This window comes from Ochotona princeps, chromosome 25, assembly GCF_030435755.1.
Source record: "Ochotona princeps isolate mOchPri1 chromosome 25, mOchPri1.hap1, whole genome shotgun sequence".
Classification (NCBI taxonomy): Eukaryota; Metazoa; Chordata; class Mammalia; order Lagomorpha; family Ochotonidae; genus Ochotona; species Ochotona princeps.
The window spans coordinates 4,117,948-4,145,331 of NC_080856.1; the positions used below are offsets into that span (position 1 = coordinate 4,117,948).

Consider the following 27,384-nt stretch of genomic DNA (forward strand, 5'->3'; position numbering starts at 1 on the left):
GTGTAGTAAGCTAAACCTGTGCCTGAGGTGCTGGCATCCCATATTGGCACCAGTTCAAGTCCCGGCTGCTTCATTCCTGACCCAGCTCCCTGCTGATGAACCTGCAAAGCAGCAGAGGATGACCCAAGTGTTTGTAACCCTGCACCCATTTGGGAAACCCAGAAGCAGCTCCTGGCTCCTGGCTTTGGACCGGCTCAACTCTGGCCACAGTGGCCATTTGGAGGGTGAAGCAGCAGAAGAAGCTCGCGTTTCTCTCTGTGTGTGTCTCTCTGACTTTGCTTCTCAAATAAAGATAAATGAATCCTAAAAACACACACACAAAAAACCCTACTGTATGTCAGAGGTTGGCATAGACTCTGGGCAATAACTCGCCTGCCCTCGTGAACGGGCTGGGTCTCCTAGCAGTCACGTTATACGCACCTTAGGCACGGGTGCAGCTCCTGCCCCGCACCGGCGCTCAGCGCGCTAACGGAGGACGGTGTCCTGCTCCGGAAGTCCCGCCTCCTGCGCGTCTTTTTTTCCGTCGCTCCGGAACCTTTCTTTCCGCCCTACCTTGTTTTCCGCCGGACTCATTTGGGTCACGAACTCTTTCGGATCTTCCGGTCCCCGGTGCGGTCGTCCGGGGAGCCAGGTTGGCCACGGCGTGCACCGGCCAGCCGGGGTTGCGCGAGCCATGGCGGGCCTGACGCTGTTCGTGGGCCGCCTCCCCGCCTCGGCCCGCAGTGAGCAGCTGGAGGAACTCTTCAGTCAGGTGGGGCCGGTGAAACAGTGCTTCGTGGTGACGGAGAAAGGTAGGGGCGGGAGTCGCACGGGCGCATTTCCCGACCGTCGCCCTGGGAAGGGCCGGGGAGCTGATTCTGCTGCGGAGCCGAGCCTGCCAGGGTGGGTCCTGAGGGTCGGGGTGTGCGTGCTGGGTCAGCGCGCGCCCGCAGGTCCGGTCCTCGCTTCACGGTAGCTGATTTCAAGGCGTGGTGGCGAGTTTGACTCGGGTTATGTCATCCCTTTACAGGAACTCGGGGCTTAGGAGATTGAGAGCTTTAAAGGCCCACTAGGTGTTTCAGCGTGTGACGGTCAGCTCCCGACCAGTGTGCCGCCTCTTTGTCCACTTACGTATTTATTAGGTGCTTATTAAATATTTGTTTATTTTTATTGGAAAGACAGATTTACAGAGGAGACAGAGAGCTTCCATGTGCTGGTTTGCTCTCTGAATGGTTAATGACCAGAACTGAGCTGATCCGAAGCCAGGAGCCAGGAGCTTCCTCTTGGTTCTCCCACATGGGTATAGGGGTCTAGGGACTTGGGCCATCCTCCTCTGCTGCTCTCCCGGACCATCAGCAGGGAGCTGGATGGAAAGTGGGGCAGCCGGCACGTGAACCAGCCCCCGTTTTGGATGCTGGTGCTTGTGGAGGGTTAGCCAGTTTAACCATTGCGCTGGCTGCAGCAGTTGCCAATTGAATGCCTGCTATGTGTGGGCACACTGTTGTGATTGCTTGGGCGCCAGCAGCACACGCCACTCGGCTGGGCATCTTTGTTCGTAGGCATTCAAGGTGGAGAAGACAGTAAGTCAGCCAGGTGTGGTGATGGAGCGGACACATGCTGGAGACAAAGTTAAGGGCATAGCAAGTCTCTGTGTGATGTGTGTGGCAAGTAGCAGTGTAGGGAGGTCAGGGAAGGCCTGACACACATGGGAATGAAGGTACATCTCCTGGAGGAGGAGTACCCGTGTGTGTGGAGGCCAGTGGCTGGAGTGCAGTGAGGGCTGGACTGTCGTAGCCTGTGGCCCCTCGGGGACTACTGCGAAGACTGGCCTTAACCGCCGCCTGGTGTGATCTGGTTTGCATTTCAAGTCTCTGTGGCAGCTGTGGTGAGTGAGCTGTGAGCGAGCGGCAGCAGAGAGCTGTTAGCCGGCTCTCGCCATGATGTGGTTGCGAACACTTGGTGTTGGACCAAGATGGTGGTTGTGGAGAAGGGAGTTGGAAGGTGGACATTTTTGGTCTCAGGTGGAGTTGAGAGGATCTGCTGCCGAGGGGTCGGCTGTCAACTGGAAGAAGCAGCTGCGGGAACTCCAGCTTGACCCCATGGGTTTTGCTCTGAGCCATGAGAGAGGTGCTGAGTTGTGGAGTACCACTGTACACTTCACAGTCTCTCACTCGTAGGAAGGTGGGCTGGCATTAGAGTGAGGCTGCTTCATAGGATTGTGGTGGTAGAAGCATTTTTTCCTCTTACCTGTGCTTTCCAGGGGCAGCTGAAATCGGCAGCTGTGGAAACCAGATTGCACCTGTCGCCCCCTTCCAAGTCAGCTGGGTCTGTAGATGGCTGCCTCTTGGCTTTTTGACAGCACTGGTAGAAGCTGATGTCTTGTGGACTTTCCCTATTCTCTCCGTGGTGTCTGAGTATGTGGGTAGGCGGGGCTGATAATCACCCCATCTTGGGGCCAGGCACAGTGGCTCAACAGGCAATTCCTGCACCTACAAGTGCCAGCATCCAATATGGGTGTCAGTTCATGTCCTGGCTGCTCCGCTGCTGATCACATTCCCTGTTTATGGCCTTGGAAAACAGCGGAGGCAAGGCCCAATGTGTTAGGACCCTGCACCTGCGTGGGAGACCCAGAAGAGGCTCCTGGTTCCTGCAGCCTTGTGCCATCTGTGGAGTGAGCCAGCGGTTGCAGCACCTCTCTCTGTCTCTCCTTCTCTGTAAATAGTCACCCTGTCTGTGGTTAGGACTGTCACCGTGGCTCTCTGCTGTACAGACGTCCACCTGGTTGTTATTTTAACAATTGATCCAGGTGGGTGTGTGACACTGCTGCACATGGATGTTTTTTAAACTGCAGACTAAGATGTGGATGTTGAGTGAGTTATGACTAAAACTTTTTCTTTTCTTTTTTTTGAAGATTCCCTTGTTTATTTGAAAAGCAGAGTTAGAGAAAAAATCTTCAGTCTGCTGCTTCATTCTCCAAATGCTGCGATGGTTGGGGCTTACCTGAGAATGTTCTGACGATGAAATGAGTTAGGAGACTTGAAGAATGCTTTGGAAAGGTTTAACAGCACTGATGCCTAAGGAGTTGGCAGTGAGCTCTCCAAGATCCCCAAGCAGCGTTTGCTGTTTGAAGTTCTTTGTCTGGGTCTCAGGTTTTTATTGCTAATTTGTTTGGAAAAGGGACTGCGTTGCTACATTCTGATTTTCAAAGCTAACTGTGCTTTCCTACTTTCTGTAAGTGATTTTTGTTGTTGGGGTTCTAGTTCCTGGTGAGCATGCCTATCGAGAACCCTAGATCATGGGTCCTCTGTGTTCTTGAGGTTACTAGGAAAGAGGCAGGAAGAGGCCCTAGCAGTAAAGACAACAAATTAGAAGCGGGAGGATGCCCAGCCGTTTGAGTGAAGTGTGGAAGAGGCCGTGATGCCAGGCCTTTTTTTTTGCTTGACTCTTAGCAGACTGTTAACACGATGGTGTGGCGGTCCATCTGCTGGTTTGAGCTTGGAGGGTTTTCTGGGGTCGCACCCTTGGCTTGTGGTTCACTCCGCTGACTGCCAGCTTGCCTGCCTTCTTGTGTTCCCGCAGGGAGCAAGGCATGCCGGGGCTTTGGCTATGTCACTTTCTCCATGCTGGAAGATGTTCAGCGGGCACTCAAGGAGATCACCACCTTTGAAGGCCACAAGATCAGCGTGACAGTTGCCAAGAAAAAGCTGAGGGATAAGTCCAGGAACAAGGGGAAAAATGGTGAGCTTCTGACTACTGGGGTGAGCTTCTCCCGAGAGAGGCTGTGCGCCTCGTGGAGGAGCTTCTAGAGTGTGAAGCTTCCTGGATCTGCTGGATGTCCGGAATCACCTGGTGTGGCTTTGATACTCACTGTGGTTCTCCTGTTTCCGCCTTGCTCCGGGAAATCTGGTACTCCTGGGCGGTGTAACCCTGCAGTGAATGTCACCTGTCTGGTACTCCTGGGCGGTGTAACCCTGCAGTGAATGTCACCTGTCACTAGTAAGATTTTGCTTTTCCCTCTAATGTTCTGGTTTAGAAGTGAACTTATTCCATTGCCCCTCTCTCTCTCCCTGTCTTTTGTTTTTTTTGCTCTAGAAAATTCAGAGACACTTAAGGAACCGAAATCTAAAAAGGCCAAAGTGGCAGCTAAGAAAGCCAGGTTGATCATTCGGAACCTGAGCTTTAAGGTGAGCGGCCAGGAAAGCGCATGAAGGTCTCAAGGTGGACAGAGCCCCGCCTCGCTCTCTGGTGGAGTGCCTCCCCTGGGTGGTGTCACCGGCTTCCTTGCTTTGCGCAATGGAACTTAGCCCTGCTGAATCCAGAAAGTGAGCCTGTAGCAACAAGAATCGACTGAAGACACCACGTGCCTTCACTTGGGGAAGTTACTGCTGAGAAAGGGAGGGGAAGAAAGGCTCTCCGACGCCTCTCTGCCTCGTAGGTACACAGTGAGGTGACCCTGCTCAGCGGTGCCTGGCACCCTGTGGAGAGTATGAAAGAAGCTCAGATGTTCAACCTCAGTTCCTGATAAATGTTTGCTGGTTGTTTGTTTGTTTGCTGTTGATATATTCTTTTTCTTTCTTCCCGTTTGCCTTCAGTGCTCAGAAGATGACTTGAAGACAGTTTTTGCTCAGTTTGGAGCCGTCCTGGAAGTTAACATCCCCAGGAAGCCAGGTACCGGTACCCTTTGGCTGGCATAAATTTGATTCAGATTAGTTCCTGTGCTTCTCCGTCATGTGCTCCATCTCAGCGCTGTTTGAAGCAGAGATGCAAGGTTCGTGGCACCGCCAGGTGCATGTAAAGTAGAGCACTTGATGAGCCACAGAAACCCAAATAATAATGCTGTTCCCTGATGGGATTTTTTTTTTTTTTTTAAAGATTTTTATTGTTATTGGAAAGCCGGATATGCAGAGAGGAGGAGAGACAGAGAGGAAGATCTTCCATCCGATGTTTCACTCCCCAAGTGAGCCGCAACGGGCCGGGAACCAGGAACCTCTTCCGGGTCTCCCACATGGGTGCAGGGTCCCAATGCATTGGGCCATCCTCGACTGCTTTCCCAGGCCACAAGCAGGGAGCTGGATGGGAAGTGGAGCTGCCGGGACTAGAACCGGCGCCCATATGGGATCCCAGTGCGTTCAAGGCAAGGACTTTAGCTGCTAGGCCACGGCCGCCGGGCCCCCTGATGGGATTTTTAAGAAGACCAGAATTAGTTTCACAAGACTGGTTATTTCGAGCTTGAGAAAGATGTTGTCGTGCTCCCCAGGCCAGAGTCAGAGTGCACTGGGCAACCTGACAGGCACTGCTGCTTTCAGAAGGGGCTGGCCGGTTGGCAGGATTTGGCCATTTTTTGAATCCAGGTTGTTCCAGATTTCTTGTTCGTATTCTGGCTATCCCATTGCTGCTTCTGATTTTTTTTTTTTTTTTTTGTCTGTTTGTCCACAGATGGGAAGATGCGTGGTTTTGCTTTTGTACAGTTCAAGAACCTCCTAGAAGCGGGAAAGGCTCTCAAAGGCATGAACATGAAAGAGATAAAAGGCAAGTTTTCTCTCCCCTTGCCCTTGGCAGGAAAGCTCTGGGGTAATCCTCTCTGTGCATTCTCAGGAGATGCTAGCGTTGCTTCTCACTGGTAATGTGGAGGCTGCTCTGAGGAAATGTGCCAGATACTCGACCATAGGGTTCCACTTGAAAGCGCTGGTATCAGTAGCCTTTCCTTGATTTTCTGAGTGTCCTGTTAATTCCTAATAAAAAAATGTTTCTAGGATTGTTTTATTGTATGTATTTGAGAAACAGAGTAAAAGACAGAGGGACAAAGAGACAAAGTTCTCATGCGCTGGTTCACTCCCCTGGTGCCTGCAATGGCCAGGGTGCCCGGATTTCAGTCAAGGTCTCTTTTGTGGGTGGAAGGGGCCCCAACACCCGCTGCCTCCCATGGTGGGGGAGTAGTAGGAAGCTGGAACTGGGCTCTGATATGGAATGTGGCATGGGCATCCCAGCTGCTGTGCCACGTGCCCACCCTCCCTGGAATAATTGTTAGTTGATGCAGGTTGATATATACGCTCTTCCCTTGTGGGTATGACCCCTTTCAACCTCTGTGGGCTGTTAAATGACGAGGCTGCTCTTGATTCATCTGGCACTGTGCTCAAGGAGGACATCTGTTTAGAGACTTTCTGGCTCTGAATCGTACAGATGATTCCAGAATTCCTGTTTTCCTTCTTATTAGTCTTGCTGGAAACATTGTTCTTATTCCACATTATCCTGGGTGTGCTGGCTGTATAGAAAGGCAGAATTTCTGTTCACTGAAGAAAAGGCTAAATGTGAAAAGGAGTAGACAGTTACTGGAAGCGTTCTTTAAGAACTAGCATCCTGTAGCTGGTGCAATAGCTCAACTGGCTGATCCTCCTCCTCCAAGCGCAAGGATCCAATATGGGTGCCAGTTTGAGTCCCAGCTGCTCCACTTTCCATCTACCTCCCTGCTTGTGTCCTGGGAAGGCCCAAAGCCTTGGGACCCTGCACCCATGTGGAAGACCCAGAAGAGTCTCCAGCTCCTGTCTTAAGATGGGCTCAGCTCTGGCTGTTGCGGCCATCTGAAGAGTGAGCCAGCGGGTGGAAGATCTTTCTTTCTCTCCTCTTTATAAGTCTTTTTTTAAATTTCATTTTTATTTATAATAAATTCGTTCTATTTTTGATGATATTCACATAGTTATGAAGGATGCGTGCCTATGTGGACCACCAGCCAGGGTTGGGGGTGTTAAGGAATGGGGAAAGTAGATGAGACAACTGTCTCCAATCTCTTTTTTTCCTTCCTGTGTCATGGGGAGAGAAGGGGAGAGGGCTGCTCCCAGAAGCCCAAGCACATCAGAAATAAATACATGTTAAGGAAAAGAAAGACTAGGATTGTCTAAACTGACAGTTTCCTTGTCTACCAGTCCTGTTACTGTAGGGATATCACTCATAGGAGGTAGAGATGTTGAAGAAAACCCTCTGATAACACTTTTCTTTTCTGACAGGGCGGACTGTGGCTGTGGATTGGGCCGTGGCAAAGGATAAATATAAAGATACTCAGCCTGTTTCTGGCCCAGGTGAGATGCAGGAGTGTCAGGCAGAAGGAGTCCCCTTGCTTGTGTGTCCTGAGCGAGAGGGGGCAGACAACTCCTCTGTTTATGATAAAATTGTAAAAGGACCTGCTTATCTGAATGCAAACACCGGGCTGGGTGTACCCAAAGCACAGAGCATGCAGGAAGAGTGATTGCAGAGGTGTGTGGACCCATCTGGGGAGCTCCGTCCAGCCCTGGGTGTGGATGGGGGGGAGAGGCTGAGCTCATTGTCCCTGCTGCTCCCAGCTTCTCATCCTAGGGAGCAGTGCAGCATTAAGAATGGAGAAACTTAAAAGCTGGTTTTCTTCAGAGAACAATGGCTCCAAGCCCTGAGACTCTCAGACAACAGAATTGTCAGAGATGGAAGCTCAAGGTTGGGCCCTGGAGGGAGCTTGTGCTGGCCGGGGCCCACTGGACTGGGCCCTGGGGGTACCTGGCCCCGCTGCTCACACTTCAGCCTACTGCTGAGTGGAAAGAGCTCCAGAGGAGTCTGGGAGGTGTGTGCTTGGTTCGTGTGGTTTTTGCTTTCTTCCCTTCATTTGTTGTCTTGGTGCATACAGGAAAAGCAAATAAATACAATCTGCAATTCTTTAAAACTAGAGAAACTTGGATCTTTGGAGTGTTAATTATTCATGGTAAAATAACTTTGCTTTAGCACTAACATGTTTCTGATTTTCTTTACCTCTCTGTAGGTAAGGGCAAAAGCTGTGAGCCTAACCATCAGGAGTCAGTTAAAAAGAGTAGCAAAGATGATGAAGACATAGAAGAGGAACATGATGATGTTGAGGCTGATGATGATGATGATGATGAAGAAGAAGAAGAAGAAGAAGATGATGATGATGATGAAGACTCCAGGGTGACCAAGGCAGTGCAGCCTCGGAAGAGGTAAGCAGCCAGGCCTGTTCCGTGTCCACAGAGGAGGACGTGTCATGTCCTGTCTGCAGCAGCGTGTTGCTTCCTGTGTTGCAAGGTTCTCTGTAGCAGCCCAGATCCTTAGCCGCAGACTGTCGTTGCAGAGCAGACAGGAAAGCTGTCCCCGCCGAGAGCAGTGACGAGGATGGCGAAGATGCTTCTGAGGAGGACAGTGACCCGGAGGAGGAGGGTAGTGTGGCTGACACAGAGGACCTGGCTCGGAGCGATGGCAGTGCAGAAGAGCAGGACGACGAAGGTTTGTCTGGGCCCTCAGGAGTGCCTTACCCCTCCGGCTGGGCCCCAAGAACAGGGCCACGGTCCCCCATTGGGGTGTCTTTGCATAGGACCCTAAGATGTTTGGTCAAGTTGGCATCTAAATGCAGCAAAGGAAACCTTTGTAATCCTTTCTTCTAAATAATTGTTTGTTTGCTTATTTGTTTCTTCTTGGTTTGTTTTTAAAATGAATTTGGAGTGGTGCTCGAGGTTTAAGATGCTCTGTTAGGGGATTTGCAGCCTAGCTTAATGCTGAAGTAAAAGCTTTCTGTCTTGATTGTCCAAATCCAAGTTGATTAACTGGATAAGCAGGGTATCACATGTAAAGACCCAGTTGGGTTTTTAATAAACAACTCCTCTGAGTTAAGAGGGGGATAAAGGACTCCACAGACAGCTCAGGCTGCTGGCTGCAAGACCACGGCCTGGCCGGCTCAAGCCACAGACACTGATTCCCCCCAGGTCTCACTGCTAGCTGATTTTGTTCCTGGTGAGCCTCTTCCTGGCGTGCAGACTGCCCCCTTCCTGTGGTGTCCTCACATGGCCTTTTGCTTGTTTGCCTCAAGGAGGAGAGAGGGAATTAGCAAAATGAGCAGAACGGTCTCTTCCTGCTCCTGAAGGACACCCAGCCTCGAGTGCCCTCAGGTAGCTTTAGTGCCTCTCCTCACTTGTCTTTAACTGCAGTCTCACTCCGCTGGGGCTGCTGTGTATTGATTAGAAAGGCAGTTCAGTTGACAACAAGGCCCTTTTGCAGCATTCAGTACAGTTGTCACCAATTCCTCTTACTCCCTGTAGTAAGAACAGATAGAGCTTTTACCAAGAGATGCTCTGGTGTTTTTCCGGGTGGAGGGTTTCTTCCTTTTTTGTGAGTCTGGAATATTTGTCTGACAGTGTAAGAAATCTGAAGAAATAAGCTTTTTTTTTTTTAAAGAATCATTTATTTTAAAGCCAGAGAGGAGAGACAGATAGCTTCCATCCATTGGTTCACTCCTCATGTGTGTGCAACAGCTGGAGCAGAGGCAAGCTAAAACCAGGAGCCAGAAGCCTGGAGTTTCTTCCAGGTCTCCCACGTGGGTGCAGGGTCCCAAGGCTTTGGGTCATCTTCTGCTGCTTTCCCAGGCCACAAGAAGGGAGCTGGATGGGAAGTGGAGTGGCCAGGATATGGACTGGTGCCCATGCGATCCCAGTGCATGTAAGATGAGGATGTAGGCCACTAGGCTACCCCGCTGGACTCTGGTGAGAGTTTTGATGCATTTATAAACAAAAATACATATATTCACACGCAAAGTGTGGTGTACATTTGCTAATCAAACATTTCCTTTGTGCTTCGAAGTTGATTTTTTTGTTTTGTTTTGTTTTTTTTAATTTGAGACCCAGCCAGGAACAGAGAGCTCCCATCCACTCAGTCTTACCTTGAATACTTGCTGTGTTTTGCAAGCTAAAGTCAGGAGGCAGGAATTGATTCAGGTCTCCCACTTGTGTTGTGAGAACCCATTTAACTTGACCTACTACTGCCTCTTAGGGTGTGCGTCTATTGTGCCCTAGGTGAAAGATTTGTCCCAGTCATTGGTCTTTCATGTTTCCAGAAAGTTCTGTCCGTAACAGCACTGGCGGGAATGCCTCCCCTGGGCTTTGGACAGAATCGAATCTGCAGATCTGATTTTGTCAATCTGGGATGAAAGATAGCATCTCATTTCTTACAGAATTCTTTTATGTAGTTGTGAGTTTAAGCATGTTGCCATGTGTTTCGTGAATGTCCTCTGTTACTTTTTTTTTTTTCTTTTTTGTAATTAAAGCAGTATCTTTTAGGAAGTTAGCTGCTTGTTGAGTGCCTGAGGCTTTTCCGTGTGTTCTTTTTCCCTCAGATTCCCAAGTCTCAAAGAAGAAGAAGAGGAAGTTACCCTCTGACGTCAGTGAAGGGAGAACGGTTTTTATCCGGTATGCCTTGCTGCTGTCTGAACTGCTGCCTGTGCTCCGGCGGAGTCCTGCTCCCCTGCACGCTCCCTCCCCGCTTCCTCTCTTCCTCCCCTCCTGATGCTAGTCCTGTTGTGTCCTGCAGACTTGGATGTCTTTAAGGCTTAGCACGTTTGAACAATGAGAGCTGTAGGGAGTCACAACTGTTACACAGAACACACACAGTGGAGGATCTTGTGCTCATTCTGAGCTCCCCTTTGTAGTTGGAATCAGCCCAGCTGCTATAAGCCTCTAGGTTTTGGGCTTTGTTTTAGAAGAATGCTGGGGAGGAGTAGCACCACCTGTCCCTCAAGACTTTTGATGCCTGACTTCTCTTGTAGTGAGTATCTAAAATGAAGTAAGACACCCGCCTGTTTCTAGGACAGTGGGAGTAGAGTTGGGGTGGAGATGGGTAGGCTTGCCGCCAGGTTGCTGTTGCTGTGTCGGTCCTGCTGGTGCAGTAGACTGTCGTTTCCATAGGGCAGTGTATCTTAGCCTTTGTTAAGTACCAGTGAACTTGGGTCCTTTGAGTTTGATTTTAGAGGTAAATATTTTACTCTTTTGTGCAGCCTTTTAAGTTCCTAACCGTGTGTTTTCGCGACCTTTATTTGTTTACTGTGTTAATTGGAACTTGTACATAGGAAGTATTGTATTAGTGGAGGATTCAGCCTCTTGAGGAGGAATAGTCGTCGTATTCTGAAGCCTGTGACCTCAGTACCACAAATACCAGCTCTTATGTAGCTTCCAGTTAGTAAAGAACTTAGGGCAAAGGAATGAAGGGGAGGTAAAGGGGTGGTTGTACACAGGATATAAATTAAAAGAAATAATGTAGGTAGGCTGTCCTGCTGCAAAAAGCCTTTTGAGAAATTTTAATTACTTCATGGATTAGAATTATTTGTAGGGATGTTATTGAGTATGAAAGAAGTAGAATTGTAGCTGTTCATATTAGGAAGTATTTTTCTCACCCTTGGAAGGATGTGCTGGGGAAATGAGGAATCTTTACATTGAAATCTTTTTATTTTTAAAATTTTGTTTGAAAGGCACAGTTATAGAGAGAGCAAGAGACACGGAGATCTTTCTGCTAGTCCACTCCCTTGAAAGGCTTCAATAGTTAGGGCTGGACCAAACTGAAGCTAGCAGCCAGGGGCTTCTTCTGGGATGTGGGTGCAGGGGCACAAGTGTTGGGCCGTCCTCCACTGCTTTCACAGCACACAAACGGAGCTGAGTCACAAGTGGAACCCTTGGGGTTCAAACCTGTGCCTATGGGATGCTGTTTCTAAACGGGGGCGCAGCTCAGAGGCAGGAGCCCCCTGGCTTGGACTCTGCACTCGTTTCGTGCGTTGTAACGCGAGTACACAGGAGGGAGTTTACCAGCTGCGTGCAGACATGATGCAGTTTTGTACTTTCGTGGTTGACCTATCTTGTGACCTTCTGTCCCCCACAGAAACCTGTCCTTCGACTCGGAGGAAGAAGACCTTGGGGAGCTCCTGCAGCAATTCGGAGATCTTAAATATGTTCGCATCGTCTTACATCCAGACACAGAGCACTCCAAAGGTGCGTGCTGTCCAGTGGCCAGGCCCTGGAAGGGCTGAGGCCCCCGCCATGTCACTGACTTGGGGGCGTTGAGGATGCGTGATGTATGCTGTTTTGAGGGGTCTGCAGTGATGTAGCTTGGTGCCACAGTGCCATGGGGCCATGAGGAGCCCTGGCATGTTGAGCGTGGCTTCCATGGTGTCTTCAGTGGCTGCCAGATACGTTTGTCTAAGCTTGTTTATTTCCTTTAGGAATATGAATTCCATTTGTTATTCTCCTTTGAATTTCCAATGTGATAGGATGGTGGGACATGAATCATTGCAGGTTGATTGGATGACTGGAATCCCTTTTCTTTTTTCTTTTGGTTCCTGTTCGGTTGTAGGTGGGAGCTGATTGAGAAACTTTGTTGTAGGAGCAGCAGTCAGAAGTTGGGCTATTTTTTTTTTGTCGTTCCTAAAACTATATTTTGAGCTTCAAAGGTTAGTTACTTAGTCTGATATGCTGTTGTTAGGTTAAGCATCTGCCCACTCATTGGTCATAATCCTGTGTTTCATGCCTGCAGTCCTTCTAAAGCACTGAGTTACCAAGTCAGGACTGCTGCCTCCCGGAGCCTAAGGAGGCAGCTGGGCTCGGGAACCAAGGGTGATCCTGAACAGGCAGTGCAGGATGTTGGCATTTTAGCTGGTGTCTTCACTACTTAGCTTAACCCAACTTTTCTCATTTATTAAAGGAGTGAATGTAGCTAGAGTAATCACTTGATGCGCTTCAGGTCCAATATTCAGTTAAATTTCTTGGACCATCTTCATTTTTAGCAGTTTTTCTAGAAATGGACAACTAAACTTGTATAAGATATGCAGAGTATGATATTACTTTAATTTTATGATCTTGCTTTACTTCCTTAATATCCAACCTCTTGGCCCTTTTTGACTGCAGTGTTATATTGGGTTGATATCTTCGAAATATAGTCTACAGTTGACCTACCTTATTTCTTTTTGGTCGGTTAGTGGAGTTAATGATCCTAGCAAGGGTATTTGAATTCCTTTTTTCCCTCTGTTGTCTTCCCTTATCTGTGGTAAGCTTCCTGATAGCTCGCATGCCTGTTCTTGCAACCTGCGCTTGTCCTCCTGTTCGTTCCTCTCCCTGGGCTGCTTCACTTACCAGGAGCGGCAAGTGCTTGTTTTTCTGCAGACTGTCAGGGAGATGGCCTGGAAACGCCAGTGATGACAGGCTTGCCTGTGGAGACAGAAGCTCTTGTTTGCTTCCTGTTGGAAGACCAGGCTGATGTTCCTGTCAGAAACATCTCTTCCCCCTTCTGCCTTCTTACAGATATCCTTCTGTACCCTCAGAAGATTGGTGCTGGGCCCCCTGTGGGCACCAAGATCTGCAGATGCTCACGTTCTGTGTATGACATTGTATAGTGTTTGCATGTAACTGATGAACTTCCTCCTGAATACTCGCATTACCATCATTGCTAGATTACTTACAATACCCAATGCAATGTAAATAATGATTCCCTATTTTTTAGATGTTGATGATGAGAAGAAAGAGTCTGTGTTCAGTACAGATGTAGTATTTTTTTTTTCCCTAAATACTGACTCCGTGGTTGAGCCCACTGGTGAGGAACCCTCCTTTGGTGGAGACCTGACCATGTTCGGTTCCCTCTCTTGAGTATCCGGTGAAGCTGTGCACTCAGGCTGCTGCTGGAGAGACAGAAGCGGCCATTGTTGTGTTTGGGAAGATGCCCCCGACCAGCGTTGTGATCGAGACAGGAGTGGAGGACTGGAGGGCGTGGGGCCACTGGAGCGGGGACACCCGCTTTGCCTGGAGGAAGCAGGGCCCCTCACACTCAGTGGGGACCTTTAGCCTGACCTATCACGCGTATGCTTACAGCCAGTGAGCTGCCGTCCGTTCTTGTTGCCCTGTGAGCTGTAGGAACTACGGTAGTCTCGTAGGAGGGTGTATTTTACGTTTAAAACGATACTAACATAGTATTTTGAAACTTGTATTTTTTTTCAATGATTTTTCTTTTTAAGAGAGAGTCACAGAGTGACAAAACTTTCCTCTGTCTAGGCGCAGCCAAATGGCTGCCAACAGCCAGGGCTAGGCCAGACTAAAGCTAGGAGCCTGGAACTCCGCTGGGTCTTGCACGTGGGTGACAGAGACCCAGGCACTCGTGCTGTCACCTGCCTGCCTGACCGACATTGTCAGGAGGCTTGCGTGGAAGGTGGACGTTAGGACTCGAACCCAGGCATTCTGCTGTGGGGTGTGCATGTCCCAGCTGGCTCATCAGCCAGCAGGTCAGACTCGTGGCCCTGTTTCTTTTCTGGGGCGTTTAGTAGGGGATTTGCTGGAATGTAAAACTTCTTTTGTCTGCTTATAAAGGCTGCTTTTTTGCTGACGTCAGAAATGTGGATGGGTTGATTGGTCTTGCATCTGACTGACAACAGGCACAGCTTCCTGGTTGCCTGGTGATGTTCATGGACTTTTACTCCAAGGGGCAGATCTGCTACTTGGTGCCTCCCACATGACTGCGACAGTGAAATCTGTGACCAGCTTCAGGCTTATATGGTTCCCGCCTCCTGTGTTAGCTCTCTAACAGGACTCTCGGTAGGTGATGCTGAAATAAATAGGAGGTTGGGATTTCTCCACCATTTCCTGTGTTTCTTGTTAAGTGGACGGGTGATAAGACTGTGGTTTTAGGAAGCACTAGAAGAGATGAAGGAAGCAATGATAGTGTTGCTGAGCGCAGGTGGCTGTCTGTAGTGCTCGACACAGTGCCTCTGTCATCGTGTTCAGTGCGTGGATGCCACCGTCGCTTCCACCCTGCGTCAGGCTGCGGCCGCTAGAGAGTGGCCTTGGGCCTGCTGCTTGGCCCAGGCCTGGAGCTCTCGCCTTGGTCTGTCCCTCATGCAGGCTGTGCCTTTGCTCAGTTTGTGACCCAGGAAGCGGCTCAGAAGTGCCTGGCAGCGGCTTCCCCCGAGGCTGAGGTGAGACGATGCTTCGTGACCCTGGGACCGGGAGAGGGTGGTTCCGGGACCACGTGATGCTTCCACAGAGCCGCAAGGTTGATATCGTGGCTGTCGGTAATCATAAAGACATTAGACACTTTACGTTGGATACTGGGGTTTAGATGCATTGTCTGATTTAATCCTAAAGTCAGCCCCACGAGGTATGTAGTAGCCCTCTGTTTCATAGGTTGAGGAAACAGAGTAATTTGCTGGTTCCTGTCTGTGTTCTGCTTCCAGCCTGGACTAGTCATGTGAAAGGCTGAGAAAGAAGGTGTGAAGTCTGTGTTTCAGACGAGGAAATGTCTGAGAGAGAAAGTACATAATGGGGATTTTTCTGTGTGTAAATTGTTTTAAGGTTATTAAATTATTTTGTATTCGCACATCGCTCTACTAATTTAAAGCTTTTTAAATATTAGTAGAAGTGTGATTCAGATCATTTTCCTTAATTTGGGCCTACTTTAGAACTAACCAATTGCCATGAAACAGTAAGTGACTGAAGCTGCCTGCCCCAGGTGTGTGTGGGGCCGTTCCCACAGCTGTCCTCCGTGGAGGGCTGGCCCATCGTGGGGCCCGGCTTCTGGAATGTGGTGGGTTTGCTGTCTCTTTCCTCACTGTTCCTGTCTGGTTTGAAGTTTCTGCTTGTGCATTTTAAGAGAGGTTATTTTTGAACAGGTTGGTGGCCTTAAACTGGACGGCCGCCAGCTCAAGGTGGATCTGGCAGTGACCCGGGATGAGGCTGCAAAGCTCCGGAGGAAGAAGGTGAAGAAGCCGACAGGAACGCGGAACCTTTATCTGGCCCGAGAAGGCTGTGAGTGTTGCGAGGGAGATGTGAGCCTGTCCGCTAAGCAGCTGGCCCTGCGCCCTGATCCAGAACTGTTGCAAATGAAAACCCAGATGTCCTCTTTAACAGCGTTCTACGGGTCGTTATTCCGCTGCAGTGGCCGGGGCTTCCCGCTGGGGGCAGTCCTGTTCTCCTTCCTGCCTGAGCGCCTTAGACTTTTTTGGCAATGCGAACTCCAGTCACCTTGCTTCTGTCGTTCTTTCTAGGAAGAGACTTTCTGAAGAAGTTAGGACTTAAATTAGTCTTGAATTATGTATGAATTAAAATGTATATGCCCTGCCTTTCACATGATGGTGGAAGGATTGTCAGACATCAGCTTTAAGTTAAACAGTCACTTCTTCAGGGCACTCAGTGTTTATCAGCTTATCTCCTGTACAGCTGCCGGCCCGGGGCTGGTGATGTTTTTCCATTGGCCTTTGCTACTAGGCTTCTGTGCAACGGGACTGCCTGCTGGGCTGGCTGATCTCACCGATGATCACTGGCCCTCGGGTACTTGAGCCCTCGGGTTCACTTCCAAAGGGTAGATTACAAGTGGGCATGTTTTGCTTTGCAAAATTTTAAAATTTCCATAGGCCTTTCCATGTATATTTGCCCTTGTCCGTGAAGCTTCTGTGAGGGAAGAGAATGAAAAGTGGAATGAAATTCAGGCATGTTCAGAGTTGTAGTCCTTGAGAGCAGCTCCGAACCCAGCCTAGCCCTGTAGCCTATTTCTGGATCGAACCACATGCCTGGCCAACATGGTCCTCTGGGCCTGGTCAGGGAGTTTGCATCATTCAGTCACATTCTTGTTGCTCAATGAAAGTCCCCTTGCTGACGCCTTGGCCCCTCCCCCTCCTTCTGCAGTGATCCGTGCGGGGACAAAGGCTGCCGACGGTGTGAGTGCTGCTGACATGGCCAAAAGAGAACGGGTGAGCAGAGAAGGCCCGCCTGTGGGGCTCCGCACGGCTTCTAGAGTCGGTGAAACGCCGCTGGTTCCGGATGTGCTCATTGAAGAGCCACGGGTGATCTCGACACCTCCCACGGCATGGAGGGACAAGAGGCGCTAGGGTGGGACAGCAGGTGACCCACAGAAGACCAGGGCCGGTGGGAACCCTGGCAACGTTTGAAAGATCAGTTATTAGGGGAAGGAGACGACCCAGGTCTTAGAAGGAGTTGTTATCTCTAAATTATAAAATCATTTCAGGAGAACTCCCTGTTATAGGCATTTGCAATGTTACTTGGAACTGCTTCAGTGCCTCTGCTGCTTAGTGATAGCAATTTCAGCAGGTTTTACTTTTTTCCGTGTATCTTAACATTCCAAATGCTAAGCCAGTCCAGGATGGTGAAGGTTCATAACCGTTAACAGCATTAGCCGTGCAACTTGGAAGTGGAGAAGGTGACGAAGGGAAGTGAGCATGGCAGTGCAGGCAGTGTGCTTGGTCCTGTATAGATCCCAGACGAGGGATCATCTGTGTTGGTAGTGACCATCTGGAAATCATGTGTACCCCATTTTCTGACAGTAACAACCTATTTAGCAAAAAGCTCACTAGCCTGTTTGTGTGCTTTGTAAATTCACAGCAGGCACAGCTTTTTTTCTGGAGGAAAAGTAGTCTGTAGAACCTTGACCTGGTACGCCCTTTAACCCTCACTTCCAGGAAGTGCATTTTATTATTTGTTAGAAACCTTTACTGAATAAGAAACAGTGGAGTCTGAGATTATTGGATCAAAGGAAGTAGTTAATTGTAAACCACTTTCTACCACATTGGTTTTTAAGAAAACCAATTAGGGGATGTCATTCATCATCCCGTCCCAGAGAGGGCGCTGGAGCAACGTGGCTTGGATCATTGCTCCAGAGCAGAGCATGCCTCTGTGGTCACTGGCACTTGCTTGCCTCACTCTGCCCCATTTCCTCTTGCTTGGACTGGATTGTTGGCTTGAGTTGGGAAGGTGAATGTTGGACAGATGGTAAACCTCAGTATGCTTTGTTACTTACTCTGGGTCAGCTCTTTTTTTTTTTTAAATTGAGATTTATTATTTATTTGAAAGGCTGAGTTAGAAAGTAGGATGGCATGAGAGACAACAGTTATTCTTCTGTTGCATTGCCCAAATGGCCACAGCAGCCGAGACTTGGCCAGGCTGAATCCAGAAGTCTGGAATTCCATCTAGGTATCCCATGTGGTTGTCCAGGGTCCAGGTACTTGGGCCAACCTCTGCTGCTTTCCCAGGCACATTTGCGGGGAGCTGGATTAGAAGTGGGGCAGCTGGGACTCAAGCTGGCACCCATATGAGAAGCTGGTGGGCCAGCTTGGTGAGTGAACCAGTTTTTGAGGGGGTTGTCATCTCATTTAGAGCAGCTCATATTTGGATTTGCAGTTCCATTGTCTAGTTGGAAAATTGAACCCTAAGTCTTCCTGTAATTTGCCCAGTGAGGGCTTACTGCAGAGCCTGCTGTCACGGCTGGCCCACCATCCTACCTCTGTGAACTTGCACTGGGCCTTCTGTGGAGCAGGCCGTTTTCTTCCGTTTTCTCTACCTGTGGTCATGGTGGAGGGCTGTGGTTCTTTGACATAGGCTAACTACGAGCTTGCCTTTACAAAGGGTGGACTGTCCTGTTCACAGTGTGTTATTCCCTTAGTTTGAGCTACTGAAGCACCAGAAACTCAAGGACCAGAATATCTTTGTCTCCCGGACCCGCCTCTGTCTGCACAACCTGCCGAAGGCTGTGGATGACACGCAGCTCAGGAAGCTGCTGCTCACGGCCACCAAGGGCGAGAAGGGCGTGTGCATCAAAGAGGTGAGAGCTGGCCCTGCTCACGGCCACCCGGGGCGAGAAGGGCGTGCGCATCAAAGAGACGAGAGCTGGCCCTGCCCGCCAGTGTCGGAGTGAGCGTCCCTCGCAACGGCCGTGTGGACAGAGCAGTAGCTTTTCTTTGGTTCCTAAGAACTGTCTTTCCTGTCTGACCAGACTGCAGCAGACCTGAGGAAGGCTCTGTCCTCATAAAGCAGTTTATTAAACGCGGAAGCAGCTTATTAAATGCACGATGGATTTTCTTACAAAGAAGAGAATGTGTGCATGTTACTCCTCAGAAGAGTACCATTAGGTTTGCCCTCGTGAGAATTCTCAGTGCCCCAGGCAAAGCCACACAGAGGTTCCTCTTTTAAATCAGACTTTGTATGGGCCCAGAGGCCTCGCCACGGCCCCTGCTGCACCCCGTGTGTGTGTGTGTGTGTGATCACACGTGCCATTACGTCGACCCGAAGTTGTTAGTCATTTCTTCTCACCAGACTGAACTTTGCATGGCAAATATTATATCCCTTTTTTGACAGCATAGTAATTTCCAAATTGGTATTTGATTCATGTATTTGAGGGATAGAAAGCAGATGAACACAAAGAGAGTTCCCATCCCTCCCCATATGCTCCCAGTGGCCAGGGCTGAGCCCAGGCCAGAGCCAGGAGCTGGACACGTAGTCCAGATCTTCATGAGTCGCAGCAACCTGAGTGAGTTAGCGCCTCTGCTGCCAGCATCTGCCCTAACAGGAACCGGAGCCAGGAGTCAGCCTGGCTCCTACAGGATGGGATGTGGCTGTCTTAGCTGCTAGGCTACATGCCCATCTCAAGAGTCATTAAAAAAGTGTCATTGCCAATGTTTTCTTGGTCCCTGGAAGCCTCTTCAGATTGTCTTTGTTGGTATTTGGGAAATTATGTGAGTGACTTTGAATGCATCAGCACTTATCTGATGCCGTTTTTAGTAAGTGGCTTAAATCGTTACTGGCATAGGATTCCATTATATATCCAAATCCACATGTCTGTTCATTATGTCTGTCATAATTTAGAGATCTATGTATATTCTACAATATTTGCATTATATTGAGTTTTTCTCTATTAAAAACTTTATTTATTTGAAAAGCAGAGTTACAGGATTGGGGGAGAGAGATGTTCGATTCGCTGGTTTACTCCCCAGATGGCCACAGTGGCAAGGGCTGAGCCAAGTCAAAGCCAGGACAAGGAACTTCTTCCGGGCCTCCTCCAGGGGTGCAGGGTCCACACATTTGGACCTTCTTCCACTGCTGTCCCAGATACGTTAGCAGGGAGCTTATTCAAGACTAGAGCAGCTTGGACTTGAACTGGCACCCATATGGTGCCGTATGGGAACAGACAGCTCTTAGACATTTTCCTTGGGAAGTTTGACTTTGTGTTTGTAAACTTGTAAACTTTGTGTTTGTGAGCTCTTAGAAGCAACACATCTGTTGTAATCCGCCGTGGGTCCTTCCAAGTGCTGCTCTAGTTTGACTTTGGACAGTTATGTTCTGTTCCCCGACCTCTCACTGAATCTCTTGAGGCAGTTCAAGCCAGGCAGTGTGACTCACTGTTTCTTACCCACTTACAGTGCAGGGTGATGCGAGACCTGAAAGGTGCTCCTGGGGCTGCCAAGGGCCAGTCCCTGGGCTACGCCTTTGCCGAATTCCAGGAGCACGAGCACGCCCTGAAAGCCCTTCGCCACATCAACAACAACCCCGAGGTCTTCGGGTCTCAGAAGGTGAGCCTCGCCCCGGGGAGGCGAGGTCCCTGCGGCCACCAGCACAGTGGTGGTCGTCTCCTTCAGCCCACTGTCCTCTGTGGTGGGGGGATTGACAAGTTGGAGGGGTGGGACGGGCATGAGTGGTGACCCGGGTGGTAAGAGGGCTACAAGGAGCTGAGCTGGGGAGGCCGCTTGCTCCCGCTTGCCGGACTTGTCCTTGTCTTTGGAGAAAAGAGGTGAGCAGCAGGGATTCGATTGGTTGGGAGGCTGAAGAACATGAGGTGGAGGGGATGAGCTCAGCTCATGGGCCTCCCACATCCAAGTCTGCTGCATGCCGTCCTGTCTCCCTGTGCCGCAGAGACCCATAGTGGAGTTCTCTTTGGAAGACCGAAGGAAGCTGAGAGTGAAGGCACTGAGGATGCAGCACAGCCAGGTACGCACCTTCCAACACCCCTCTGGGTTTTTAAAAGGACAAAAGGAAACTTCCGGTTTGTTCAGCTCCCTGAAGCAGCTCTCTGCCCATTTTGACTGTCTGTTGTGGCTGCCTTTGCTTGTCCCTCTGACGGCCCTACAGGGGAAGACCATAGAGAAGCAGGTGTGGTTGCCACCATGGGCAGTTCTGGCCCAGGGCTCACTGGGGATGAGGCATCGTAGTGGCCAGCCCAAGGCTTTCCAATCCCTGTAGTTGCCAGCCGTCCCCTCCTTTGGTCTCTGGTGGCGCTGGAAGTGTGCCATCTGCTAGTTCTAGAACTGTTTTTAATTCACTGTGCTATGGAGGGGAGAGGAAAACATACTCAGGTTTAAGCTCTGGCTAGTTCCTTGCTGTGTTGTTACCTCTCTGGAACTCCCCCTGTAAGATGGGGTAAAAATACTTACCTCCCAGGATGGATGAGAACGAAATGAGCTGATGTACCATTGTCTAGCATAGTGCACAGCCAGCACACAGTCCTCATTTTCTTTAAGATTTATTTAGTTTTATTTGACAGGGAGATTTACCTAGAGAAGGATTGATAGAGATTTTCCATTTACTACTTCACTTTCCAAATGGTTGTAATGTCCAGAGCTGAGTTGATCCAAAACTAGGAACCAGGAGCTTTCCCTGGGTCTCCCACATGAATGCAAGGGCCCAGTTACCTAGACCAGCTTTCCCAGGCCACAAGCAGGAAACTGGATTGGAAGTGGAGCAGCAGGGATGCCGGCACTTGCATGTGGAGGATTAGCCTGTTGAGCTCCTCCATCATCCTCCAGGACACGCAAGTCCAGATTATTCTAGATTCCATAACTCCCACAGCGCTCATCAACATTGTCCCTCAGCTTACACATCACATGGCAGCTGTTGTAGTCTGCGCTGTGTGGTGAGCAGGTGCCTGATGTCAGTGGCTAGGATGGTGGCCCTGGCTGGGAAATCCTGGGAGCTGGTTGTTCAGGGAAGCTCTGCTGTTGTAGATAACAGGTGTTACTGCCTCTAGCCATGGCTTCAGGGGAGATTCTGAAGCTGGCAGCTTTTTTAAACCTCCAGATTTCTTGCTTTGTTGCCTCCACTCCCCCCACCCAACCCCCGTATCATTACTGCTGTGTCTGCGTAGAAGTGTCCCTTTCTCTGACTCGGTTTCCATCCCCAGATCACATGGTTCTTCCTCAAGCAGCATTGGCCCTCCTCTCACCCTCATTACATGGACTCTTGCGAATGTCCTTAAACCATTTTGTTTTTGCTTTAAAAAATTATTTTTATTGAAAAGGCAGATTTACAGAGAAGGAGAGAGAGAGAGAGATCTTGCATCTGCTGGTTCACTCCCCAAGTGGCCACAATGACTGGAGCTGAGCCAATCCAAAGCCAGGAGCCAGGAGCTTCTTCCAGGTCTCCCATGCAGTTGCAGGGTCCCAAGGCTTTGAGTTATCCTCCCTAAATGCTTTTCCAGACCACAGGCAGGGAGCTGGAAGGGAAATGGAGCAGCTGGGACGCGAACCAGCACCTGTATGGGATCTTGGCTCTTGCAAGAGGAAGATTTAGCCACTGAGCCATCACACCGGGCCCTTTGCTTTGTGTGTTTGTGTCTCTTATCTCCAGGAGGCATGAGTCCTGAAAGAATGCAACACTTTGTTGTTTGTTCTTGTGTCATTGCTGCTCAGCAGCAGACAGGGCGTGTAACGCATGTACTCTCAGCATGGCTTCTGTCAGTTAATTCGTCTAGATTTTGATGAACTTCATTGTGTTGATTTTAGTGCAGGTAAATCTGTGACATCTGTTGTACCTTCCTGCAGCTCTGCGCCCTTGTCTTCTTCACTCTGTGTCTTCCTTCTCTTTCTGAGTTGGAGGGAAACGGTTGTGTTGTGTCCCCCACCCAGTAACCGCCTGTGATGGGATGTGGTCTGTGCCCCACTTGGATTCACTCCTTTGAAGTTTCCAGCTCTGTGGGGGACAGTGTCTCCTTCCTTTACCAAGCTCCCATAAAGCCCCTTCCCTGTTAAAGATTGCCCACATGCGAATCCTGTCAGAGCAGATGGCTTCTTTCTTGTTCTATGCAGCAGAAAGTGCAGTCCAAGCCTGCAGCCCGTGAGCCGCTGAAGCAGCAGCCAGAGGCTGGAAAAGGTAGGCAGCAGGTGGCTCCCAGACGCGCCGTGGAACCGAGTGCGGCTCCCCGCAAGCCGCGGGACAAGGAAGGCTCGACGAACTGGATGGGCTTCCAGACCAAGGCTGAGGTGGAACACGTGGAGCTGCCCGACGGGAAGAGGAGGAGGAAGGTCCTCGCACTGCCGTCACACCGAGGCCCCAAGATTCGGTGAGCTGCACGGTGGCTCAGGCCCAGCTGACTTCTCAGTGGCATTTTTTGGGTGAAGGGGATGCTGAGTGCCGTGCCAGTCTCTGGAGCAGTGTGGGTATTGCCGTCAGATCAGATGGCAGAGGGAATCTCAGAGCAGCCATCTGCCACCCTTCTGCCCTGCCTCCTGGTCTTCCTCTCAGCTGAGGCCACATATTTGACCTTAATGGAAATTTCCTTTTGGGGCATCAGATCAGTGCTGTGTTTTTTAAAAAAAAGTCAATTGTTGCAAAATATTTATTAAATAAATGAGGGTATTTGAGAGTCCCATGAGGTTTTGAGCAAAAGCAGTGTTGGACCTTAGGCTAGCCTGTGATGGTATTCCCTTTTAGAAAGACAGGACGTGTCATGGACTTGGAAAGGCCAGTGTAGACAAGGAAACTGAGAGCCATTTGGGGGAAGGACGCGGGCTGACCCTCGCCATCTTCTTTTAGGTTACGGGACAAAGGCAAAATGAAGGCCCTCGCTCCCAAGAAGCCAAAGGCCCAAGCAAGCCGGTGGAAGCAAGAGAAGCAGCAGCTTGCTTCTAAGCAGGTGAGTCCTGCAGGGCATCTGGGCGAGATCAGTGAGCCAGCAGCCACGCCCCTAGCTCGGTTAGTTGAACAGAGTGAAAGTTCAGCACTGGAAGAGAAAGGCAGAGCAAGCTGCCACCTGTCGCTCAGCTCGGAGTAGACGTTCCCAGGCAGGCCTCGCCGCACTTCACCCGGTACTGTGCCTCTTGTGGAATGAGACCTGTCGCTCAGGGAAACGTCACAGTGCCCCTCTGGCTGGCCAGGCTTCAACCACACCCTCAGTACACCATTGGTACCATCTAATACACAGCTGAACATTTCCTCAATTGCCTTGAAGGGGTCTTTCAGGCTTGGTGACTGTGAGTCAGCTCTCACAGAGTCCACACGCTGTGCTGCTGCTTGCGTTCCTGCGATGCTTTTTCAGTCTGTTAATATCCGCTCGCTGCTCCCCGCACTGCCCCGCTCTCTCTGCTGCTCATTCCCGCGAGAAGCGGGGGGACTTGCCTTTGGAATGCAATGCATAGTGAATTAGTGCTTCCCTCCTCTGTCCTTTCTGTATCAGCTCATGTGCCTTGCCTGTCATCTGTGTGGGTCAAGAGGCTTGATCAAATTCATTTTCTTGACAAGAGTGTTTCGTGGGTGGTTCCATGGTTGCCTTCCATGCTGTGTGGCACGTCACACCTGATTGCCAGTTTTGCATGCCACCAGGGCTGAGCAGTAGACACAGGGGCCGTCCCCCTCGGGCTTCGCCTGGTGGCTTTAGCAGCCCCAGAGTACCAAACAGACCCACTGTGTCATTACAGGTGGCAGAGTGGTGATTGTCTGTCTTTTTAAGTAGCATTCTAGAAAGAAGAACCCTGCTTATTAATCATTCCTTATCACGAGACGGCCTAGGAAAGGCAAGCTAAATATTGATTTTCTTCATGCTCCCCCTTATCAATTTCCAGAGTGAATAGCTACGGGCTGTCTGGGTCCTAGAGTGAACAAGATTTTTGCTAGCATTGTGAAATTCTGAGTTGGCATGTATTTGAATTGTTTCAGTTAAGTGCAGTCATTGTTCCTGTCCTGTGTCAGGCCAGCAGAGGCCCCTTCAGGGTGGTTCCTGAGTCTTTTTTTTTTTTAATTGTAAAGTCAGATACACAGAGAAGTGGAGAGACGGACAGGAAGATCTTCCATCCGATGATTGTCTTCCCAAGTGGCCGCAATGGCCAGAACTGAGCCAATCCAAAGTCAGGAGCCAGGAGCTTTTTCCTGGTCTCTCTCGTGGATGCAGGGTCCCCAGGCTTTGGGCCGTCCTCGGCTGCTTTCCCAGGCCACAATTAGTGAGTTTGATGAGAAGCAGGGCCGCAGGGACACAAACCAGCACCCATACAGGATCCCAGTATGCATGCAAGCCAAGGACTTTAGCCACTAGGCTACTGTGCCAGGCCCCCTGAGTCTTTTTAATATGATCTCATCTTTGATAATGTCCTTGCTTTCAAACTTCAAAAAGTTAATGGAAAAAATGGAGTTAAAAGAAGTTTGTTTTGGTCCCAGTGCAATGGCTCAATTGGCTAATCTTCTACTTCTAAGCACCAGGATCCCATATGGATATTGCTTCTTGTCCTGGCTTCTCTGCTTCCTGTCCAGCTCCCTGCTTGTGGCCTGGGAAAGCAGTGGAGGATGGCCCAAAACCTTGGCGTGCTTCACCCGCATGGTAGGTCTGGAGGAAGCTCCTGGTTCCTGGCTTCAGATTGACTCGACTCCAGTCATTGGAGCTATTTGGGGAGTGAACCAGTGGGTAGAAGATCTTTCTCTCTGTCTCTCCTTCTCTGTAAATCTGCCTTTTAACAAAAGTTAACAGAAACTTTTTTTAAATGTTTGTTTGATATTAAAAAAAAGAAACTTGGGCTAAAATCCACACCTGATTTGTCACTTTCCATGAACTCTTGAAGACTCCTCACACAGTACATCCCAGACTTGTCTCCTGGATGGCTTCTCTGGTCCTGGCATGAGCCATGTTTGCAAGGAACTCTAGTTCTTTTTAGGAAAAAAACGTGTCCACCTTCTTGAGCAGGTGAGACCAGGCTTGCTTTTCCAGTTTCTCAGCTTCTTTTAAAGACAAAAGAAGCATTTAGTTCCCATCCTATTCAAGAAATCTGTCGGGCCTGACATGGTAGCCTAGTGGCTAGAGTCCTTGTCTCAAATGCGCCAGGATCCTATAAGGGTGTCAGTTTGAATCCCGGCTGCTCCACTTCCCATCCAGCACCCGGCTTGTGACCTGAGAGAGCAGTCGAGGACGGCCCAAAGCCTTGGGACCCTGCACCCACGTAGGAGACCCGGGGGAGGCTCCTGGCTCCTAGCTTCATATTGGCTCAGTTCTGGCTGTTGTGGCCACTTGGGGAGTGAACCAGCAGATGGAGGATCTTTCTCTATGTCTCCTCTCTGTGAATCTGACTTTCCAATAAAATAAATAAGTTTTAAAGAAAAAGAAATCTGTCTCTGGCGAATGTGTGCCCCTGCTGTTCCAGGGATCCTGTCTTGAAGTCCTGTAGGCAGGATTCTTGGTAAAGTCGGCAAGAATGTGTAAACCCTAGGCCAGCTCACCTGGATTGACATTCAAATGACCACCGGAAACACTTGGGCTGGGCCTACACCAATGCCCTTGTGGCCTCGTTTCCTGCCAGTGGATAGTTCCTTTTGAGCCGCACCTTGGCTTCTGGAAACCCTACTTGCCTGTGAGCGTTGGTGTCGGGGCCCACTTGTTTCTGCTTGTGGTCTGCAAGTCAGGTGGAGCTCAGTGTTTCCTTTCTCATGTGTTAGGTACCTAAGAAGAAAGCTAAGGGAAACAAAGCTGAAATCCACTTCAACCAGCTGGTCGAGCAGTATAAGCGGAAGCTGTTGGGCCCGTCCAGTGGAGTGCCTCTGGCCAAGAGGAGCAAATGGTTTGACAGCTGATGGCGGCAGTAGATGGGACGCCAAGCCGAGCTGTGCCCTTCTTGCTGAAGCTCCCAAGCCTCCTCGCTTTCTGCATCTGTCACCAGAGGAAAGAAGGTCCCGAGGGCACGGCCACCCAGTTGGGAGCCTCCCCGGGCCTTGCACAGCTGAACTGGGGTCCCTCCTGCGGTGCGTGGTCAGTAAGCGACAAGGAAACACTCAAACGCCATCGGGATGCTCGTATGTTGTCCAGACTGCTGTGTGAAGTTTTGTCTTTAATTATTCCACATGTTTGTGCTTTATTCCTTGGATGGAAACAATTGTAAAATACCCCTGGAGTGCTGTATTTTTAAGAGATATTTTGTCAAGCCCCTTCTATAAATAGATTTCTGTTTTGCTTTTTAAAATAACAAATTGTCATTTCTAAGACATGAATCCCGTACTATGGTGAATGTTTCTGCCTTGCCTGACTTACTCAGTTACGCACACCCATATGTTGTATGAGCTGACCAAGTAAGAGTGGAGAAAAATGCTGTCCAAGTTAGTCCTGCAGGTAGGAGGTGGGACAGTCCTCGAGGGCAGAGAGGCCTGGCGGGGAGTGGCTCCTGAAGAGGGTTGCTGCTGGCGCTCGACGTGGGGCCGGGTTGCAGTGGCTCTCCAGTTCTGGCCTTGCCCCTCCCTGGACTGCAGGGCTGGTGGCTGTGGAGAGAAAGCTGGGAGCGAGAGGCCTGGCCTCCAGTCTCACGGCCAGGTGGGCCCCTGGGCCAGCTGGCATCTCTGAGCAAATCCAGCCTCATTTCCTCATTCACGCCTACTCATATTCTTCTGACTCCTTTTTTAGAGGTGTGGAAACCCAGAGAGTGGTGAATATCAGAGACAGGGTATGTGTGGTTGTGCTGGCATAAGGAGTGAGTTCTGTCTGAAGGTCTGTGGTGGGTTGTGCTGGCACAAGCAGTGGGCTCTGTGGAGAGATGAAAATCCCTGGGGCCGGTTGCCGTGCCTGGGCCTCAATACCCATTGTTATGCGCTTCTGGTAGAAGAACTGAGTCTGCTG

General features: G+C 49.9%; 1 protein-coding gene across 2 annotated transcripts; it reads left to right on the forward strand.

The window, feature by feature from the left end:
- Nucleotides 1-598: 598 nt before the first annotated feature.
- RBM28 (RNA binding motif protein 28) lies at nt 599-26,759 on the forward strand. 2 transcript variants are annotated; one of them, XM_058681395.1, is made up of 19 exons: nt 599-791; nt 3,559-3,717; nt 4,072-4,163; nt 4,572-4,647; nt 5,416-5,508; nt 6,981-7,052; nt 7,760-7,952; nt 8,084-8,235; nt 10,115-10,187; nt 11,647-11,756; nt 14,649-14,722; nt 15,416-15,551; nt 16,428-16,492; nt 18,199-18,357; nt 19,952-20,101; nt 20,442-20,516; nt 22,610-22,863; nt 23,337-23,436; nt 26,217-26,759. In XM_058681395.1, the coding sequence occupies exons 1-19, from the start codon at nt 674-676 to the stop codon at nt 26,349-26,351; spliced, it is 2,286 nt and encodes a 761-aa protein (XP_058537378.1). In that variant the 5' UTR covers nt 599-673; the 3' UTR covers nt 26,352-26,759. The 2 variants fall into 2 exon arrangements, with proteins under 2 accessions (XP_058537378.1, XP_058537379.1); XM_058681396.1 differs by having other exon boundaries at nt 22,613-22,863.
- Nucleotides 26,760-27,384: the final 625 nt, after the last annotated feature.

Coding starts and splice junctions, on each gene's coding strand:
- RBM28 (XM_058681395.1), top strand. CDS start 674: ATGGCGGGCCTGACGCTGTTCGTGGGCCGCCTCCCCGCCTCGGCCCGC. Junction 4,164..4,571: donor TTCGGAACCTGAGCTTTAAG/GTGAGCGGCCAG, acceptor GTTTGCCTTCAG/TGCTCAGAAGATGACTTGAA. Junction 14,723..15,415: donor CGGCTTCCCCCGAGGCTGAG/GTGAGACGATGC, acceptor ATTTTTGAACAG/GTTGGTGGCCTTAAACTGGA.